This window comes from Ostrea edulis, chromosome 7 (genome assembly GCF_947568905.1).
Source record: "Ostrea edulis chromosome 7, xbOstEdul1.1, whole genome shotgun sequence".
Lineage (NCBI taxonomy): Eukaryota > Metazoa > Mollusca > Bivalvia > Ostreida > Ostreidae > Ostrea > Ostrea edulis.
The window spans coordinates 24,500,129-24,521,573 of NC_079170.1; the positions used below are offsets into that span (position 1 = coordinate 24,500,129).

General features: G+C 34.7%; 1 protein-coding gene across 2 annotated transcripts; it reads right to left on the bottom strand.

Moving 5' to 3' along the window:
• Positions 1–4,803: 4,803 nt before the first annotated feature.
• LOC125653518 (stress response protein NhaX-like) lies at positions 4,804–20,774 on the bottom strand. Of its 2 annotated transcripts, none has more exons than XM_048883081.2 (4): positions 20,383–20,774; positions 13,822–13,902; positions 10,543–10,649; positions 4,804–5,290 (listed from the first exon to the last, which is right to left on the bottom strand). In XM_048883081.2, exons 1-4 carry the CDS (start codon positions 20,465–20,467, stop codon positions 5,090–5,092), a joined length of 474 nt encoding a protein of 157 aa, XP_048739038.2. In that variant the 5' UTR covers positions 20,468–20,774; the 3' UTR covers positions 4,804–5,089. The 2 variants fall into 2 exon arrangements, with proteins under 2 accessions (XP_048739038.2, XP_048739037.2); XM_048883080.2 differs by having other exon boundaries at positions 13,807–13,902; positions 20,383–20,756.
• Positions 20,775–21,445: the final 671 nt, after the last annotated feature.

The following is a 21,445-nucleotide window of genomic DNA, read 5'->3' on the forward strand; positions in this document are numbered from 1 at the left end:
ACTATCTGCATAACATCAACACCAAAACAAGTAACTCCATGTTGTATTGTGACTGCACACACAATAAAAATATTACCCACACAACTCGGTATTTTGATGTATTATGATTGTCCACAAGAGCATCGCCATATTGTTTCTTATTATTGTCTATCATGCCCAACAGTATAGTACCAAATCAAGTCAATATTTTGTTGTATTGGTTGGTCAGACAGGATTTGTTTTGTTGAAGATCCAAATACGGGCTCTATATAGCAAGGATTATTTTGTTTTACTACAAACCCATGTACAAATGTACATTTCTGATAAAATTGGCACATCATTATAAAAATCAGTTTGAAAAATATTTGTGGAGCTTCATTTCAGTCGATTGGGCGAGAGCAAACACACGTTTTAGCCTTTTCTCTATGTTGCAATTGCCTAGAAAAATATAAAGTACTGTATTGCCCACATCATTTACTTCTGAGGTATTCTAAATTCCTAGAATGGATTTTTTATCCACACAACCCCAAACAAACGCAACACGATCATGTTTGCTATATTCAAAATGCAGAGAATGCAAGTACAATAATACATGTACATAATTGATACACCACAAGTCATTGTAATATTATACACTTACTCTACTGATGAAAACAGCCATACATGACCTGGCTTCCTCTTACAAGTGCTAGAAAAATTGTCCTCATGTAAAATCGGATTAAGAATATTGACATATTCTTGTCAATATTCTTCACCAGTTTCATATTCTCACTTCAGCGTTTGTAAAGTCGAGCAATGACTTGTTATTAAAACAATCTATCGAGCTATACCTGCAAAAATATATTTTTAAATTTACGCTGAAAACAAACATTGAATACGACAATTTAATATACCTTCTCCAAAGCAAACTCCTTGCTAGTTTGCGACCTGATTTCCTGTAGAACATCCAGATAGTTGTCGAACTAATGCATTCAATGTATAACGAAAGGATAATGAACAATTTTGAATGATTTAAATCAAGATAAATGTTTATTGTTAAATCTTGATGAAATAGATCAAATTTACATGACTGGTAAACGACTAGAAGCTGACCTTTTTGTACTTGAAACTTTTTTTGAAAAGCTCTCCACCCTTTGTAAACTTTAAAAAATCTAATTTTCTAAAAATGATAAAAAGCGATAAATTATTAATTTTGTTTCCTATTTTTATAAAGTGTATGTGACTTTTTCTAAGAGATTTATATGAAAATATAATATATCTTAAAGATATTTAAAATAAAACATGCTCTTAATTTGTTGTGTTGTCTTCATTCATATACAGTTATGTAAATAAGTATATTCATTAATAAACCCTCTTTTTCATTTATTGCACCAATATATAACATTTAAGCGTGTGTAAAAGACAGGATGCCCACACCCAGTTATGTAAACGGTCTATTAGCAATCTACATATACCATTATCGCATCAATATATAACATTTAAGCGTGTGCAAAGTGAAAATGATATCGACGTGTATCAGTTAATTATCACCCGTTATCACTTGATATGAATCGCTTGTAACATCTTGTTTTTCCGTCGGTAGGATTACGATTGGTTAACCGAGTGGCCAATCACTGGTAAGATGCTGGCGATTGCACCCGGTGTAAGACGCTCACTTGAACTCTTAAGTTCCTTCCGTTTAATATACTAAAACGATTAAAGATAAAAGTTCAAATATAATAGCCTCCTCAAGACATGGCCGAGTTGTCATTAATGTACACTAAAACAACATGTCACCCGTGAATAATTGTTTCAGTCATGCGTTTTAAAGTAAACAAAATCTTAGTCTCAACACTCAGGAATAGAGAAGGAATACGATTAAATTACCCCACGAAAATTTACAAATTGTCTAAGTTTCGGGACAAACTGTTCGCTCTTGGGAATGAAAATATGTGCGAAGAGAGATATAAACAAGAAAAGGAGCCCGAACTAGCACGTGTTATGTAAGTGTCCCGTGCATTTGAGGAATGCTATGTAACTGTCCCGTGCATTTGAGGAATGTTATGTAAGTGTCCCGTGCATTTGAAGAATGTTATGTAAGTGCCCCGTGCATTTGACGAATGTTATGTCACTGTCCCGTGCATTTTAGATAAGCTATACTTCAAATGTAGTGCTTGGTCTTATATTTTTTCTAGTTTTACAGTAAATTTTCAATGTATTCATCTTCACGTTGGACAGTATCTGTTGAACAAAGAGTTATTGCAATAGATCTAATACAGTACATGTATGTATACACATGCATTTACATTTACCTATATATTTTGTTCGTAAAAAACCAGAGGTTTTTTTTCCATTGTGATAGAAGCATTGACCTCTCGACTTGACACAGAAACAAATACATTACAAAATATACATTGAAGGAATGGATGGCTTGTTTGTTTGTAATCTGGGAGAAATTTCTGTAACCTCCAAGCTTCCATTGTTATATGTATGCATGATTAAACATTGCAGGAAAATTCTACATCAGCGTGAAGTTCAAAACACTGAAAGTTCTCCAACTTTGGAAACAAGGGAATTTAGAGCATAAATCAGACATATTTTTTCAAAAACTACTAAAATGTCTATGGCAAACATGTTATCGTGATGTACGTGTTTAAATTACACTACAATTTTTATTTTGCGTACTCAGTTATTGTGACAACCACGTCACTCATGTATTCATTGTGTGCACACCAAAAAAAATTGGAAATATCCAAACGCATGAATTTTTCAGATTAGGCGAAGCAGCTATAAATAATAAATACACACCCTCCAGTTTCACTTTCTGTTTAGGGATACTGTTTCAGCTTTGTTTTGGATTATTTTTTTTTTATTTCTTTTTAGTGTTTGTTGTTTTGTGTGTGTGCGGGGGGGGGTGTTCTTGTTTGTGTGTGTGTTTGTGTGTGTGTGTGTGTGTGTGTGTGTGTGTGTGTGTGTGTGTGTGTGTGTGTGTGTGTGTGTGTGTGTGTGTTTTGTTGGGTTTTTTTTATTTTTTGCGTTTTTCCTCTTTCTGGTTGTTGTTTTTATGCTTTTGTTTCGAAATAGTTCATAAATCTATTAGCGAACCGGGTGTGCTTCATTGATTTCACTTTTAAAATTATATTTTTTAATCTGCCATGTGGTACATATCTCACAATTGTGATTGTTATGTGCACATTAGGAGAAGGTTACCAGAATGAAATGAAAATTTAGCGACTGTGACATCCACTGACCCCGCCCCTTCCCTCTCCAAATACGACTGAATAGAATAGAGAGGAACAAAGAGGGATAACTCTAAAATAAATGTATAACATTATGCGATTTGCACTCACAATCGAACTCGCCATTCTCTTTCGTTCTTTACATTGCAGTTCCCCTTGAATACAATAGTGGTATACTTTTGTTATATACATCAAATGTTGTATGTAACTTTTAAAAAATTAGATCAGGAAGCTCCTTCTATTCAAATTGATATTAGCTCTAAATCTGAAAAGTTTATTATGTTCTCAAAAATGTGCTATAATAATGATAGCTTTGTATGTAACTTTAACCATACTCATTGATAAAATTAAAACTGAGTTGAAGATTTTATCGAAATAAAGATTTCGGTTCTACTGAATATACATGTACATGTATAGCATTATATAGAAATAAATTTTAGTACGGAAAGACAATAATGTAATTTTGCTTCATTCGGAGCCTCTGGATAGGTTTTCTAACACAAATACTAATTTTTAAAAAGTTTGTAAACCTTATTTTTTTCTGTCATTGAAATGGTAAATCATAATTTATTTTTACAACAAAAATGTTCGACACTAAAATGACCGCTAGTGTTGCATTAAATATTAATTTCCTTTACATCAATATCCAACTTAGGTTTTATATACCAATACTGGGCAGAAGACCCCCCCCCCCCCACCCCCCGCAATAACAAACATTTATCCAACCATTTATTACTTAAAAATGAAAAAAAAAATCACAAGTACTGTTATGTTACAATGAACGTATCAAGGTATTTCAATCAAACAAATAATTATGTTACTCAGGTAGCTATTGAATCATATTAAAGAAATTGCAAAAAAAAACGATGTTTTAAATTACGTTTTCAGTCTATCTAAGGAAACAGTGAACACACACACGAAAATTCTTTTATTTGTGTTGTACATATACATGTACATTTCTTTATCCATTTTGGACTAACTTATTCTATTATTTGCAATAAGGTTTATTAACCTAGAAAACACCTTAGGATATCAAATCTTTAAACCGCAAGTATCGCAGCTTATAATCACGTGGGCTGTACATTTATGTCAAGTCTTCATTAGCAATTCCAGAATGATTATCCTACGTTATATATCGAGTTTCACTGGAAATTCCAGAAAAAATATCACCAGTCAATTCTAGGTTTATATTGGGTCTCCAATGGAATATCCAGAATTTGGTAACATCTAGTTTTACATTTTAAAATGATTATCTTTCGTATTTTCAGAATTTACCAACATCTAGATTCTTTGTTTTATATCGAGTCTCCTTTGAATATTTCCGAAAGACAGATGACGTTTCAGGCAGGCCTATCTTTATCACATGTACAGATTTGTGCTAAGCTTTCACATTACATATCAAGTTATGTATGTGTTTAAGATAGTGGGGTCTAACAATTTGACAGTCAAAGCTGTTCATTATTTGGTCTATAGAGCAAATCAGTACAAATCTGATTACCAAACATGAAGAACAGCGCCAATCTGCAGGATTGCGACTTGAGATTTAGAATTAAATCTACGTTTTTGTGATGGGCTTTCATTACAAAACATTAAATGTATATTGCAGTTTCTGTTATTGGATTCATTTATTCACAAATAGTAAATCATAATATTTATTCAGAATGTCAAAAATGTATATTTTGCGTAGTTCACATAAATAATTTAAACAAGAATACATTTACAACACAAGGACACAAAACGAACACGTAACAAATCAGGCTGCAAAGAGAAACAAAAGAAACTTTACAGAGTAAGAGATTGATATCGGTCTACGGTGTAGTGTTTGCGGACAATAAAATATGAACACATTCCAAATGCAAAACCAGTTTTTGTGTGTTCAGCGTAAGCATTCATCAATTTTCTTTCCTGCATACAAGAACGGGAACAGGAGAATGATGCATGACGTAATCACTGACGCTGCCCAGAAATGTTCTGCGCAGCTTGCTTTGCCCTCTACATCCGGTGATAATAAGGGATGCGTGCACGTCTTTTGCGATGCTTAAGATGCCTTCTCCTGGCTTCTGTGCGTGCGTGCTTTTAACTGTCCCTTCCAACTAGAAAAAAAGGAATCAAATTAAAAAAAAAAAAAAAACATACTTCATTTCTAGAACAAACATAATAATTGTATAGGAAGCATGGGATCAGTGAAATATCTAAATTTGTCACAATACCACACAGCAATTTCAGTTAGCAACAGCTTACTAACGAACAATGAACACCGAAGGAAAAAATTCCGCACGGTAGCGGTACATGTACATACATACTGTACGTGATTTTTAAAAACTCTCATGAAGAAACGATAATTACTGTGATATGTCTGTGTATATGTGTACATGCATGCTATGTGTCTTTGTCCTTGATATACTTGAATGTGATAGTCGGTTAAAAAGCTCTACAGAGCTTGTGTTTGACATGTTGAATGTATATAGTGCCGACTTCAAATAAAATTTACTTTACTTTTACTTTACTTTACTTTGCTACGTTCCATTCAGAGCTATGGTAATAGTATTTTTTATTAAATGTTTCTCAACCAATCAGAGCCAACTGATTTACATAAAAGTATAGAATGATGACAAATATATTACTACTGTGATAACAAACCGCATCAATCTGTATTTCTTCCGTCATCATTATTATTAAAATTTGTATTAGCTTTCTAGGTCTGATCAGGGATGTGCAGGAATTAAGAGTTTATATCAATATACCGCGGGACCCAAGCACTCCTGAATTCCTTTTTATGTCTAACAGATTTCCTCTGTGATATATGATATAATAGTATAGATATAACAATGTTACATATTGTTTACAATAGCTTTGAGCGGTTGTTTACTTCGGACTTGTTAGCCAATCAGAATGCGTTATCGTAGTTGCGTAGGAAAAAGGTGATTAACCCCGGCTTCCTAACCAATCAGCAGGGCACTTACGTTAATCAGGACATAACAAGTCTGACCATTGGAATCTACTTATAGCCCACTCGAGATAAGAATATAATACATTGTCCATACCTAGTAAATGAGATAATTAAAATCAAGGTATAGATATATCAGTGTATGTAATCATTGAAATACTAGTGTATATTTTTTTTTATAGAAGTGGGGACATGATTTCCCTATTGTCCCTAATCACCCCCACCCCCTTTTTGGCTAAGTATACTTTTTTTCATTGATACCCAGTATGTAATGTAAATAGAGATATGTTACCCAACTTTACCTGGTGACAGGTTCTCCGTTCTCTGGGTTATTTATTTCTAGTGATGACCGTGTTCTGATTTTTTGTGATACTTTTCACAACAACTATGTACAATTACTGTGACTTCAATCACTAGAGATTTTGTAAAACTGTTTCCTTGAATTGTGTATTTCCTGTTTGTTCTACATATTGCACTCTGATATGATAACATACGTGTGTATATATATAGTTGGTAATTTTAAAAAATTTCGTTTGAACTATAGACCTGAAACTTTTTCTATGTTCCCCAGATTCTCTACTTTCGGTTTCCTACCATACATGTATATGTATGCGGGTGCTATGGGGGGGGGGGGGGGGGGAGGGGGGAAGCAACAGGAAAGTATTTCTTTTATGTATTTGATATTGAAAATTCTAATTATTATCAGTGTGACACAATCTGTACCTGATGAAAAATATCCCTTAATCTTTTTATCAAATCCAATTTATCGTCTCATTAAACACATGCGTGGATTAAAATTTTTTTTAAAGGGGATCATCCCTAAATATTTTTTTAGCCAGAGGTGTTCAATCTTTAAAGAAGTTATTTTTACAAATTATATTGCATTAAGATAGTCTCAGAGGGGGGGGGGGGGTCCGGTCCCTTTTCTGAATCCACGCCTGACATCTGCTGTCAGTCTAAGGTACTTAGTCTTTTATGAATTTTATCATATATTACTCTTGTGTATGACTTCCTTCCTTCAATCAATTTTAAGAGAAATATTCTTATATAATCTTAATAAATCCCTAACATCTTACGCACTCAATGAACTTGATCTGTATAACTCGGGGAAGACGCTAAAGACAACCATTACTGTATTTTCTAAACAATTATTTCATACTGGCAAAATAGACATTTCGTACGATTCTGACGTCACATACAATCAAAACCAAAGCCTTCTAGAAATAAATTTGAACCCAGAAAAACAAATTGTCTCCGTAGTGCTGTGTCTTGTATTGATCTTCAGCGTGGTCGGAATTTATATTAAGCCAGCTGACCACTTCAACCTAAAGATGAAATGACATGCGGCTCACGTCAGATGATTAAAATAATTAAAGTAGAATAGGTTGTCTGGATGAAGCCAGTCTTTAAGTGCTTTATAATCAATAGCTGCCTCTTCATCAGTCTTTTATACTTCTATATTCCAGCTCTAGTAAACACCTGCTCATCTCCACTGTCTCATGTGTCTTATACATTTACTCAAAAACTACATATCAAAATTCTCTTCTCAAATATTTCTGAATAAGTTGCATATTGTGTGGGAAGCATGAGACATGTGCATTAAGAAAGCATGATACATGTGCATCAAGAACAAGTTAAACGAACAATTGACGACTAGCGATATCTGAGAACGTCCCACGCGATAAATGTGTTTTCTAGATATTCAAATCACATTCTCTAGACTAATATAAATACTTGTGCCGACCAGGATGATATGCCTATTTCTGTTTCTTGATAAGCTTGTTTTTGATATGTAATTCATATTTATTGACATTTTGTGTTGCATTATTTCAGAAAATACAGATCAAAGCTTCTTCATGCAAACTTGGTACTCAAAGGTTTAAAAACGATATCAATACTACGGTATTCTATGAATGAAATGAATATGCATACAAAAATACGATTGTAGAGATATAAAAAGATAGTAGAACTATGCTGGGGTTCCTCATTGACAATGTCCAGGTAGTGTTTAAATGACCATGCTTTCCAACAGTCTATTGGAATTCCCATGAGTACAAATTGTGCTCCTTTATTTCCTGACCTGATTTTGTATTCTTATAAGACATAATTTATTCAAAATCTTCTACATAAGAGAATATCTTACTGTGGCCTTCAACTCGACAATCATATACATCGACGACGTATTAGCAATTAACAATACTCACTTTCATTCACATGCCAATTCGATTTATCCCAGGGAACTTGAAATAAAGACATCACAGAGTCTTCTATATCTGTTTCATATTTGGATATTCTATTGATCATAAACATTAACGCCAAACTAACAACTCAATTTTACGACAAACGAGATGAATTCAACCGGGAGCTTCTTCTTTGTCAACTTCCCATATTGATGTAGCGATATTCCATTATTACCTTTATAATTATGGTGTTCTGCGTATGATCAAATATTAAATCGAGATAGGATACTGAAAAATACGTCGATGTTACAGAGGTTTTAACGGTCTTGTTTAAAATCAGTGTTTTGCAAATGCTATATGGTAGTTATAGTGATCTGATTTGCAATTACAACCTGTCATTAGATCAAATGTTGTCTGACATGTTAAACAGTCCTTTCCATATTGATTTTCTCTACGGATTACTCCGTTTACCTGATCAAGATACAGAGCTCAAGGCGGGTATGACCGGTCCACAAGGGATGCCTTCTCATCCTAGGCACCTGGCTTGGATTTGAGTAAAATCTCAGACTTAGTCCAAATTTCGACTTAAGTTCTTTTCGAGAAATCCAGGCCTGATATAAGTTTAAGTTTAAGTGTTTCCACGAGTTCGTGTTTGCCCTAATCTCAATTATGCATTGTTTATTGTATCTATGAGATTAATCGCCATTTGTTATGTTCATTTTTTCAGAACTTAAAAGTTTCACAATATGCATTTCACCACTTTCTTTCCGAAACGAGCGAGTGCTGATCACGTGATTGTCATATTTATCATTCTATTTTTGCACAAATTTCTTGGTTCTGTGCATATCCAACTACACTTCAATGTTTTACATATGATCTAGCACAATGATTTTGGTCTCGTGGGTCCTAGTTATTCCTCTATCTACAGTCGATAAACATACTGACGTCATGTTTTCTTTCCGGCCTCGTGTGATAAAGGCGCGCTCAATGCAGACATCATACAATTTAAGCTAAGTAAAGATGTCTCAGAATTGAATTAGTCAAGTATGCATGAACTTCATCTGGGATGAAATCAAATAGCTTATGTGGCATAACTTATCATATAACGTAATTATAGATATGCTAACCAAATCTGTTTGAGAAACTAAGCTTAAAATTCTCTTGAATAGTACAGACCGCGATACAAGTTTTATAAATGCAAGGAACGTTAATAATCGTAATACATTGAACTATTACATAGAGATTTCTCAAATTACAACCCTTTTTAAATGTAATGATCTGGGTTTTGTACTCAATGAAATCCATGTATGTTATACATAACACGTGAGGGTATGCTCACAAAACAGTATTCTCTATATATTCGTAATAGGGATCTTTTACCGAATTTTACCTTCAACAACCAGAAATATTTTGCAAGCTGTATGTCTACCAATTAGACATAACTTTAACATCTGTGAAGTTTGAGACTTTATAATCATAGAGTTCGCAAAATATCTAAGATTAATGAAGGTGAGCAGGGAGTTCACAAATATCTCAGAGTGATAAAGAGTATAGAGTTAACAAAGTATCCCAGATTGATGAGGGTGAAGTAAAGAGTTAATATAATATCTCAGATATTGTATGAACTCTAAACTCATCGTCATTCTGAAATATTTTGTGAACTCCGATCACCTTCATTATTCTGTAATATTTTGCAAACTCAATACTCAAATTTATCAATCTGAAATATCTTGTTAACTCATCAGCTCACCTTCATCAATCTGAGATATTTTGTGAACTTTTTACTCATCTTCATCAATCTGAGATATTTTGTGAACTTTTTACTCACCTTCATTGATCTGAGATATTTTGTGAACTTTTTACTCACTTTCATTGATCTGAGATATTTTGTGAACTTTTTACTCACCTTCATTGATCTGAGATATTTTGTGAACTTTTTACTCACTTTCATTGATCTGAGATATTTTGTGAACTTTTTACTCACCTTCATTGATCTGAGATATTTTGTGAACTTTTTACTCACCTTTATCAATCTGAGATATTTTGTGAACTTTTTACTCACCTTCATCAATCTGAGATATTTTGTGAACTTTTAACTCACCTTCATTGATATGAGATATTTTGTGAACTTTTAACTCACTTTCATTGATCTGAGATATTTTGTAAACTTTTAACTCACCTTCATTGATCTGAGATATTTTGTGAACTTTTTACTCACCTTCATTGATCTGAGATATTTTGCGAACTCTATTAGATCATCCTGTATCCTCTTTACTTCCTTTTGCACGAGCTCCTTAAACAGGTCAGGGTCCATGGAAAACGGCGCTTAAAAAGAACAATGGGATATTATCGTTCCAATGGCAGCGTGTCACTCCCCTTAATTTAGCATGCGAATTTCATTCCCTTAATAGGCCGTATAGTTTGAATGAAAGTGAGGCTGCATGACCACGCTATGCCATTCTTTCAATGTGATTGGCCACTGAGAATAAATTTATGAGAGGGCTAGTCCAAAAATGTGCACCTTTCAAGAGCAAATGAAATGATACACTGTTATTGGGACGATGGTACTTTTATCGGAATGCGTGACTGCTTCATAGGGTCCTAAATAAGATGGAGGACTTCATTTTTGACTTCTCTAAACACTCACTAAATAAGCGGAATTATAATTATAGACCTGCATGCCATGTGTAATGCCATATCAAAAACATCTCCGTCTTCATTTTACTAACAATAACTGTAATTTTAAAAGATAATATCAATAATAGAAATTAGAAACATTTGTCCTTTAACGATTCTTGTATGGATAGTACATAAATAAACAGTACTTAGAATAGTTGTACATGTAAGTATTGAATAGGAAGAGTGTAAATGAATGAGGGAAAATCCCGAGGTCGATGTTCTTTGGATTAATTGCACATGTCAGAGTGGATCAAATAGTCTCAACAAATAAGGCACCAGGTAAAACTTATGTGTGTAACGCCACTGCGCATGTGTGTGTACATGTATGCTGGTTAGAAAGCTCGAGATTCTTATGCAGTTATGAATTATATCAATTAAATATACTTATGATTCTGTAATCAGCTTCAAGAATCAAAATACAGAATATGAATAAATAAACATTTAGATCTATAAATCTACATACAATGCGTATATGGCGCCTCAAGACAGACAATTCTATACCCAAGAAAAGGAAATAATGCGCATTATCTTATATATATCCAAGTAAATATACATCAATATGTCATCTTCTAAAGATGGGATGAGTTAGTACTTCATGAAAAGTAGGTCAGTGTAAAGCGTTGCAGTTCATAACCTCGTGTATTTTCAAAATGAAGTTTATTTCTTGAATTTACATTCTACTTTCATATCTGTTGAATCTCCAACCGTTGAAATAGACATACTGTATTTGTCAAGATTCATACGACGTATATTATCGACAACTGCAGCGTATTCATAAGGAAATGACTATCATAAGATTTTGTAGAGATTTCAAAGGCAAAATCATTTGAAATGTTGATATTAGAAAATTACGGTGGCATATTTTTGCAATCACTTGTCAGATAATTATATCGACTTGTCAGATATCCGATGATTATCTCGACTTGTCAGACATCAGATAATTATGTCGACTTGTCAGATATCAGATAATTATGTTCACTTGTCAGATATCAGATAATTATGTCGATTTGTCAGATATCAGATAATTATGTCGACTTGTCAGATATCAGATAATTGTAATGACTTGTCAGATATCAGATAATTGTGTTGACTTGTCAGATATCATATAATTATGTTAACTCGTCAGATATCCGATAATTATGTTGACTTGTCAGATATCAGAAAATTTTGTCGAGTTGTCAGATATCAGATAATTATGTCGACTTGTCAGATATCAGATAATTATATAAACTTATCAGATATTTGATAATTATGTCGACTTGTCAGATATCAGATGATTATGTTAACTTGTCAGATATCAGATAATTATGTCCACTCGTCAGATATCCGATAATTGTGTTGACTTCTCATATATCAGATAATTATATCGACTTATCAAATATTTGATAATTATATCGACTTGTCAGATATCAGATAATTATGTGGACTTGTCAGATATCAGATAATTATATCGACTTATCAGATATTTGATAATTATGTCGAGTTTTCAGATATCAGACAATTTATGTCGACTTGTCAGATATCAGATAATTATTTCAGTTGCTTATATAGACATAAGCTTATTAGATGAATATATCGACTTGTTATTTCCAGTTATTCTGATGTGTACGGAAACGTTTATATACCTTGTCTTGTTCTTTTAACATCAACATGTCGATATCAAGAAGTCGATATGTCGCTTTAATACTTCACAATTAAACGACTTTTTTTAACTCAGCAAGTCTTCATCTTTATGCATTGAACAACATATTTTTCTCGTCTTGGTTTAGATGAACAAGATGTCTTGTAGCTTATCGCAAAAAATGAAACCAATAAAATGAATGTCGCCCTGGTTATTACATGCCTTTTTAAAGATAATATTTGTTGTAAGTTGCCGAAAAGATGTCGACTAGATGTCAATAGTATGCTCTACATGAATACTGTTTTGATATAATTACCTGACAGGTGAGGACAGAAATATGCTACCCCAAAAATATATTGAACCAGAGGCTATTGTAAGATTTTGCTTTGTGATATGTTTATAGCATAAAATATTTTAGACTTTGTACCATCTTGTCTCCTAGGTGTGATTAAAGCTGTGATATTTTGCAGTTCAGATCCGATGCCCTCTATCCAAGTAGCAAAACGAAGCATAATTTGAATAATATAAACTGAATTATTACTCATTGCTGTTACATATATTTGTCAGGACATGTGAAATCTGCGAACATAATTAAACATGCATAAAGCATAATATGCATTCACTGTACAAGATTTCAAAGAAACGGTTGTACTCTTTATATAATGTCCGCATTGAACATTGACATATCAATCAATATACTGACTGTGACCTTGATCTTTGACCTTTAAAAACAAATTTCTTAAGTGTACAAGACCTACCACTGTAACGAATGTCAGATTGGAATAACAGTGGAAAATGATACATTTTTTTATGATCCATATTTATATGATTGAAAACCTAGTAATGATAGCAGACTTAAGATGAAGCGTAAAAAATCAATCGAGACAACTTAATGAAGCTAATTTGAAGTTGATATACTGTATCCCGAGAGCAACCAGAATAAAAATGAGAACGATACAAAATATTGACAACAAATCCATGAATATTAATCTAAATAACGGTATATAAATAACACATTTAGTCATTTCAGATACCATCACAAAACAGGACACGCCATCTACATACGTAACGGCTACACGTGACACCGGGTGAAGGACACACGAGACACGTGATGTACGTAACAGCTACATGTGACACCGGGTGAAGGACACGGATATGACGTACCTGAAATTTGTTTTATACCTGATTGTACTTTACCTTGCTGTATGACGTCACTGACCTCTACACTATACACAAGAAACACGTGGTCACCGGGCATGTGCAACCTTTCGGCATAAACTGCAAATTAAAGAAGAAAATATTTACTAAAAGTCATTTCTACTTTTAAACAGATAGCTAAAATTATTTCGATTTTTAAACAGATATTGGAGTATACCAAGGAGCTAGATTATTTCCACTTTTAAACAGATACCTAACACCATTTCTTTTTTGAAAAACATATCTTAAATTATACTAAATGGTTGAAATCATTTCTCCTTTTATCCAGGTGTTGTAATTTAGCCAGATAGATCACCATATAAGTGAAAAATTCTCGAGAGGGACGTTAAACAGTATACAATCAATCAATCAATACTTATTTCTACTTTTAGCCATGCAGATGGCTATTCTATGTAATTTAACTAGATAACCAAGACGTTACGTCAGATATAATTAAGGAATATATCTTTTTGATAAAGTCTAGAACAAAACCAATCTAATTAACATTAGATGTTAGGTCCCCTCGCTCTACTTTCCACTCCACTAGAGGGCGCTACGTTACACTCCGCTCTGTCCGTTTTCACTTCGCTCAGAACGTGACAACGCAATATAACGCGACATTGAACCCGATGTATGTTATGGGCGACCTCGTTTTGTACTCTGGTACTAGAACAGAGAGAACACGCTACTAAATAGGTAGTGTGGTAACAATAGGGGGGGGGGGGGCTTCTTATGATACTGCGCATGTGTCTCTTTTTAATCGATGTATGTGATTGGCTGGAGTATATACATGGGAGTAAGAAAAACCTCTGGAATATTTACCCTAGAAAATACATAGGTATGTACTCGGATATACGAACCAAAGTCTCCCTAGTTACATGATAGCACGAGGGTCTGTATGATGTCATGTGATGACGAATTCAAAATTTTCCCGCTTCTTGGTCACATATTTTGTTTCCAATCCCACGAGTATCGGCATATAGTGCCTTGTTCTAAACGAGACAGACGGTAATGGACACGGATGGTTATGGGCCGGTGCGAGTCGGTCCATTATATGAAATAAGATTTCAGAAGTCGCATGCGTTCTGCGGGACAGATGTCTGTTATTTAATATTAAGTAAAGGTTTTATGGAACGCCAAATTAACATATATTCAAATATTTTAACCTATCATCAAATAACTGTACCTATCTTCAAATGAATTGAAGATAGGTTTAATTTAAATATAGGTTCAAATATTTGAATATATGTTAATTTGACGTTCCATAAGATTTGAACTAGTTTGAGAATGGGAACAATGAAAAGTTTGAAAATTTGGATTTCAGTGAACTTGGCTATTAATAGAGAATACCGGCGATGCTAACGTCCAACGTGTTTGGTAAATCGGTGGTTTTAACAACGACGCAAGAGCTCAATAGGAGCCAGGCAGGTCTAAGTACTCGCAGAAAATTCTACACTGTGGAGATGGTGTTTTCAGGATTGGTTGAATTCTAGGATTAATAAAACTTTGCCGTAATACTATTTGTTTTCATTTCAGCCAATCATAGAGAGAGGTCAGATCTAATTAGAATTCATAAATACCACGTAGTTGATAACTATCATCACCACTGCGTAGTATTTGATCAGCTACTGAACATACCGAACTTGCTCCAATTCGATTTATTTGCAATGACAACAGAACTATACATCATCTTTCATTTCTCCTAACTAAAACTGACATTGTACCGAGAATTGAAGTGTAATTAACATATCTACATTGGATTATTAGTGTTGGTAAATAGAAATATTAACAGGAACTACCGTCGATATCAGATTCTGTACAATTTTATGTTCGTAACTCTCGAGTTCTCAGGGTATTGTTTCTATGGTACCAGTAATCGTATTAGCTTGATATAACAAGAATACATGGGGAGTTGATTCAGGGAAAAGTTATGATCGGATTTCACTTCTTAACGTCACAAAGCGGATGTCGGGGGAATTTTTCTGGAAATGCTACTATATCGATTCATCGATTCTTTCCAAATACATGTCATGCAAAACAAAGGAAAAATACGTACATCTCTTTTTTTATTGTTTATTTGCACTAAAAACGTTTTTCAGATATATATTTTTTGAAGTATTATTTATAACATGATTATAATATAATTGTGTCCTAAAGTAACTACATAATTAGATTTTAAAACTCAAAAATTTTGAATCTAAAAATCTGAAGAGCAGTTGCTCACGGTGCAGTGTTACCTGATAATAAGCTCTTAAAACTTCATTTAAAAGATACAATCTTCCTCCATTAACACTAAAAAAAAGATATAGCAAGTTTTATCTTCGCGACATGCCGACTTCTGGAGAGTAACGCTCTGAGTTTGTTTTCATGCTCCGCGTTAACAGTGGCTGTTATCTCCGCGAATATAACATTCAGTCTGCCAGATACCCCCTCTTTAAAGTCAAACTTTATTCCGGTAAAGAGCAGATCGACTTTCCGATAAAGAATATGTATTCTTATTTACCACGTGGAACGTGAGTTTTTGGAAGACTGAGTACAATCTAAGTGGAGAAGGTGGGAGGGGGTACGAGAGAGAGAGAGAGAGAGAGAGAGAGAGAGAGAGAGAGAGAGAATGTGAAACAGATTTGAACATGATCAGCTTTTCTCCAATCATATCGATTGCTTTCTCTGTGCAATGATCGCGTGGATGATGTATGTTTCATGTCACGTTTATCGACCAAGCCATCTTAATTTTGAATTACAAATTCCATTTTGATTTCATCCTTGAAACTAAATGGGTATTCATAAGCTCTTCATTGGATAAAAAGTTATTAATCATTCATAGAAATCAGGACCCCTTGCAAATATATGGCCAGTGTCTCTGTGGACTTTGGTTATGGATTTCTCTTTTATGTTAAGTTTCCGAGCGTGTGAAATTGATTATACGGGTCAAATACGATTAGTAAAATGATATTGGTCGAACGCGAATTCAAAATGTGAGATATTGATCGAACAGAAATTTAGAATGTATTATGTTATTTGAATTGCTATTGGTTGAATGAATTGGAAATGCTATTGGTCGTTTTCTCATGGTTCCTCTCTTCCCTGAATATGTTGGGCACTGGACATTCTCTTGTCTAACAATTGTTTGAGTATACAAAACATTGCCTTGTCTAATGATTGGGTACCTAGACAATTGACTTGTCAATAGGCAGATCCAAGAATTTGTGAAATGGGGGGTGGGTGTCTAGCACTTGATCTGTTAGGTAGTTTTTACAACCTCCACCACTACTTCACTTACATCCTTTGCTTCTGTACATAACGTCATAGGGGATATCTTGAAATACATGTAGTTTTCCACATGAAAGTGTTTAGTTTATTTACTACTTGTTTCCAAAATTCTAGTCATTCTAATCGCAATACTCAGTTCTGAATTTGTATTGGAAAGAAAGAAGAATGATTCAAAGGTTACTCCGAAGAGGCCGGGGTCTGAGGGCCGCCTAGGGGATAAATGGTGCAAAATCCGACATTCTGAGCATTCCCTGGCTCTTTTTGTTTCACTTACAAATTGTCTACTTCTTAAACAAAACTTTTATGAATTAAATGATGTACTGGTGTTTATAAATTTGAATTATACAATTACATGTAAGTATCCACCTTTCATATCATTTTGACTCAGAAACTCGTTAAAATTGAATAACTCTTAAACTTTTTGTTCCGCGAAAAGAGGGAAGGGGTCGGTCCTCCCCCCTCTCTGGATCCGCCCTTGTTGTCTAATAATTATTTGGGTATACACAGAACATCGGCTTGTCTAAAAATTGTTTGGTATGTGCCCCTGGATAAATAAGATATATAAATTATGTAGAATGCCTAGTATTTTTTAATCATCAGTTTTTATATAATCACAATTAACAAAGACTGAAGGACGAGTTTGTATAGGCCTAAGCTTTTCAAATAATTAAGCGCATTGCCACTTAAACTCGGGAAAATACTTATAACTTTCATACTTGGAATCCCCGTCTAGCAGTCGAGCTGGAAAGTGTTTATGTTCACATCGTAACACCGGGGGTATAGCAGATGAATTTCATTACATATTAGAGTGTAGTGCACTTTCTCACATATAAAAGAATTATGTTAACAAACAGTATATTTTGTATGATTAAATGTACTATGTTTCTGATCTCACGTCAAGTCACAGAAATGTATGTTTTTATATATGTTTTTCATTGTCCGCATGTGCTATTTGTTATGAATGGCTTTAATAGTTGGAATGAAGTTGGAATAAAGTTCCCTTCATAATTAACACACGTCTATGATCCTTTGATCATTCCTCGTATATCGGTAAATGTACCTGTATCAGGTATTATTCATTTATTAATTTCATCTATTTATTTATTTATTTGTTTGTTTGTTTTTAATTTTCATATTTTTTTCATTTATTTTCTATTTTATTTTTCTTGTGTTGTATTTATAACTGAAGTTTGAAAATGATGCAATATTATCTGTGTGTGAGAGAGGGGGGGGGGGTGCGCACACCCGTAGCCAGGGGGGGTTCGTGGGGTTCGTACGAACCCCCCCCCCCCCCCTTGAAAACTACTAAGTACTATTAAAGTCGGCATTTTGTTTGAATTGTGACTATTAAAGTCGGGATTTTTTATGAAAATCATGAAAATTCATAGGAAAAAAGGCATGATTCCAAAATTCAAATTAAGTGCCAGGAAATTGCTAGATTGCAGGATTTTGCACCAAATACCCCAGAGCTTCTGGGGGCCGCTCAAGGCCCCCAGACTCCCTGCCGTAGTGGCACCTCGCGGTGCGAGGTGATAGACTCGCGTTGCGAGTCTATGTAACCCCCCCTTGAAAAATCCTGCCTACAGGCCTGGTGCACAGTAAACTTTAATAATCGCGAGTTTTGGTGATGTATTCGGCAGACTGTGGTATGAAGATTCCTGCTATTTACTGTTCTATGGCCTGTGGTTTTCTAATTTACTGATTGGTTGATGTCTTGTAAATAAAATGTGCAAGGATATGTATGATATCAAAATAGGAAGGATGTTAATTAAACGAGAAGGACAGACTAGTTTTTCAATGCATTGGAAAGGAAAATAATAATCATAGAGTCACGGAAACCTCTAATCGGCAAGGATGAATATATGATCATCAAATGAATAATCGTGCGATTTTATTAAGGAAAGCATGGCTATCTGGTGCCGATATAATGGTGTTTGGTCAGTAAGCGTTTTAATTTGATATGCGTTTGAATAATCGAGCATACAGTCCTGCTGTCATATCCATGGGTACATGTACTTGTAAACAACAACCCACCTCACCCCCTGTAGAGTGTAAGATTCAATACCGTGGGTATTTTTCACAAATATTTTTAAAAATTTAGGAGTGCTTTTATTTCAGTGAAATAAACAAACCCCACATATAACCCATGTTTATAAATGCCACTGATCATAATAAATACGATTTCTATGTGGGATTTGATTTGTTATGGGGAAAAGAAATAATAACATTCTTAAGTTAAATGTCTTGTGAAAAATATACATTGAATATCCAAGGCGTTAAAACTTCAAAAATAGAGGGGTGGGGTAGGAGGGGGTGAGGAGGGGCCAGATTCCTGTTGTCCACAAGCACCTGTAGCCATATCTGTCCACATGGACCTGTCTGACGGGAGGGGTAAAATAACTCAAAATGGGATGAGCATTGAAATGTGTCCTCTCTGAAGTATTTTATTTCATCATAGAAAATGGACAATATGCCGGAGAGGACAATAGGTTTGGGAGGACGCATGTACTGGTTGTATTAACTGCCTTCTGATGTCAGGCAACAGTGTTGTATACGCTCTGTGTGAATATCTACAAGTATATGTAATGTATTCCTACGCATACCATACACAATTATCCAATTAATCTGGGTGTGAGGAGCACAATTCCAAGTCGTGCGATCAGCTGAAATACATAGGCTACATCTAACTTCTCCTCAGTATATGGGGCTAACATATCCAAAACAATTCAAACCATTTCTCGGGTAAAAAAGGGTTCCTGATAGGAAGAGGAGGGATATATTTTACGTCCAAACTGCGTTCTTTGACCTCACTATCACTTTTAGATGAGCTGTCAATGTGTGATATGCATTAGGATTAATTCAAAGAACAAGCTATAGCTCCGTGGAGAATTCTGTAATGGTTTATTGATGTTTTTGTAGTCCGTTTGGCGCTGTCATAATGGAATTGTATGTTATCGCGGGGTCAATATGATCATTACAAGGAGAGAGAGAGAGAGAGAGAGAGAGAGAGAGAGAGAGAGAGAGAGACTTAACCTTACTATATATCACTGTACTGCTTATATTAGAGGCTCGATATGAAGCTTTCTACACTTCGTAAATTACATACATTCGGGTCTGCGGAGAATGTTACTAATGTTTTCAGATAAGTTGACAGAGTTGGATAAATTTAATTTGAACCCCCCCCCCTTTCCGTCACCCGAACTACATACACACTTCACCCACCATACAAACCATCAACACATCGTAAAAGACGCAAGAGAACTATTTATATATCAACACAATCGTACTCACATTTCACCGCATATTTAGCGTGTTCACTTCCGTCAAATGCTATCACCACGTTCTTGGACAATCTGTTCTCGGGACTCTCGGCCATAGTTCACTCCTTACCGCAAATAATAATCCCAACACGTTCACTCGAGGAGATACATTTATGTATAAATATTGTCCAGGCACCCTGTACATTCAGAGTATTGTGAAGGAATCCCTGTGCGCGTGTACTTAGGCGGGATAGATCGTCCTATTCCAGCAGCTCCTGGCAATCAATAACGGCGTTCTTCATCCTGTCCCTGCCCGCTACCCCCCATCACTGCCCCAGAATCAATCATCTGTCTAAGTCCCGCCGTATAAGAATGGCGTCCCCCATTGTTCTCTGTGTGGTGTTGTGATTAAACATTAGCAAATACATGATGTCAAAATCCACAGTTCCAATTATTGCGCTTAGTTGCTTGTATTTAACATGTTTTACGAAAATTAATGACGGAAGTGTCTTTTTTAGTAACATTTATTTTTCTTGAATCTGTGTGAAGTATCTATTTTTGTACCAATAAAAATGTATTTCTTTTTCATTTATGTTAAGCAGGGATGGATCCAGGAATTGCGGTTAGTGGGCGCAAGTTTAAGAGGCGGGGGTCGGGGGCCGCCTTGAGTCCCCCAGTGGGTCCAGGGCGAAACCCTGGTGGGGGTCTAGGGGGCGAAGCCCGAAGCTCCTGAATTTTACAAATTTTATAGGGCCTGAAATATGTCTCCTACGTAGTCATTTTTACTATTTTCTGTCATTTTTAATATATAGGAGAAAATAATAAAATGACGCAAATTTTAAGGATTTTTGGACAAAATGTAATTAGTTCTCCCAATAAAAGTAATTCGATAAATCAAAAGATTTTGTCATTTATTTCTCCGAAAGTGGAAGAAATCACTGCTTCTTTTACCGTTTACATTTTCCTAAACAAGAGACCACGATTTACCTTAATTTTGAAAATTTTAGGAGGGGGGGAGCACCGACTGCGCCCCCCCCTTAAATCCGTCACTGTTAAGAGACGTTTATCTTTTTAAATAATATATGGAACAAGTA

Excerpts from the sequence above, each read along its gene's own strand:
- LOC125653518 (XM_048883080.2), bottom strand. The coding sequence starts at position 20,467 with ATGGCCGAGAGTCCCGAGAACAGATTGTCCAAGAACGTGGTGATAGCA. Across the intron at positions 13,903-20,382 it reads CGCTAAATATGCGGTGAAAT|TTTATGCCGAAAGGTTGCAC; the intron begins GTGAGTACGATT and ends TTTAATTTGCAG. Across the intron at positions 5,291-10,542 it reads AATATCTCAGATCAATGAAG|TTGGAAGGGACAGTTAAAAG; the intron begins GTGAGTAAAAAG and ends CTTTTTTTCTAG.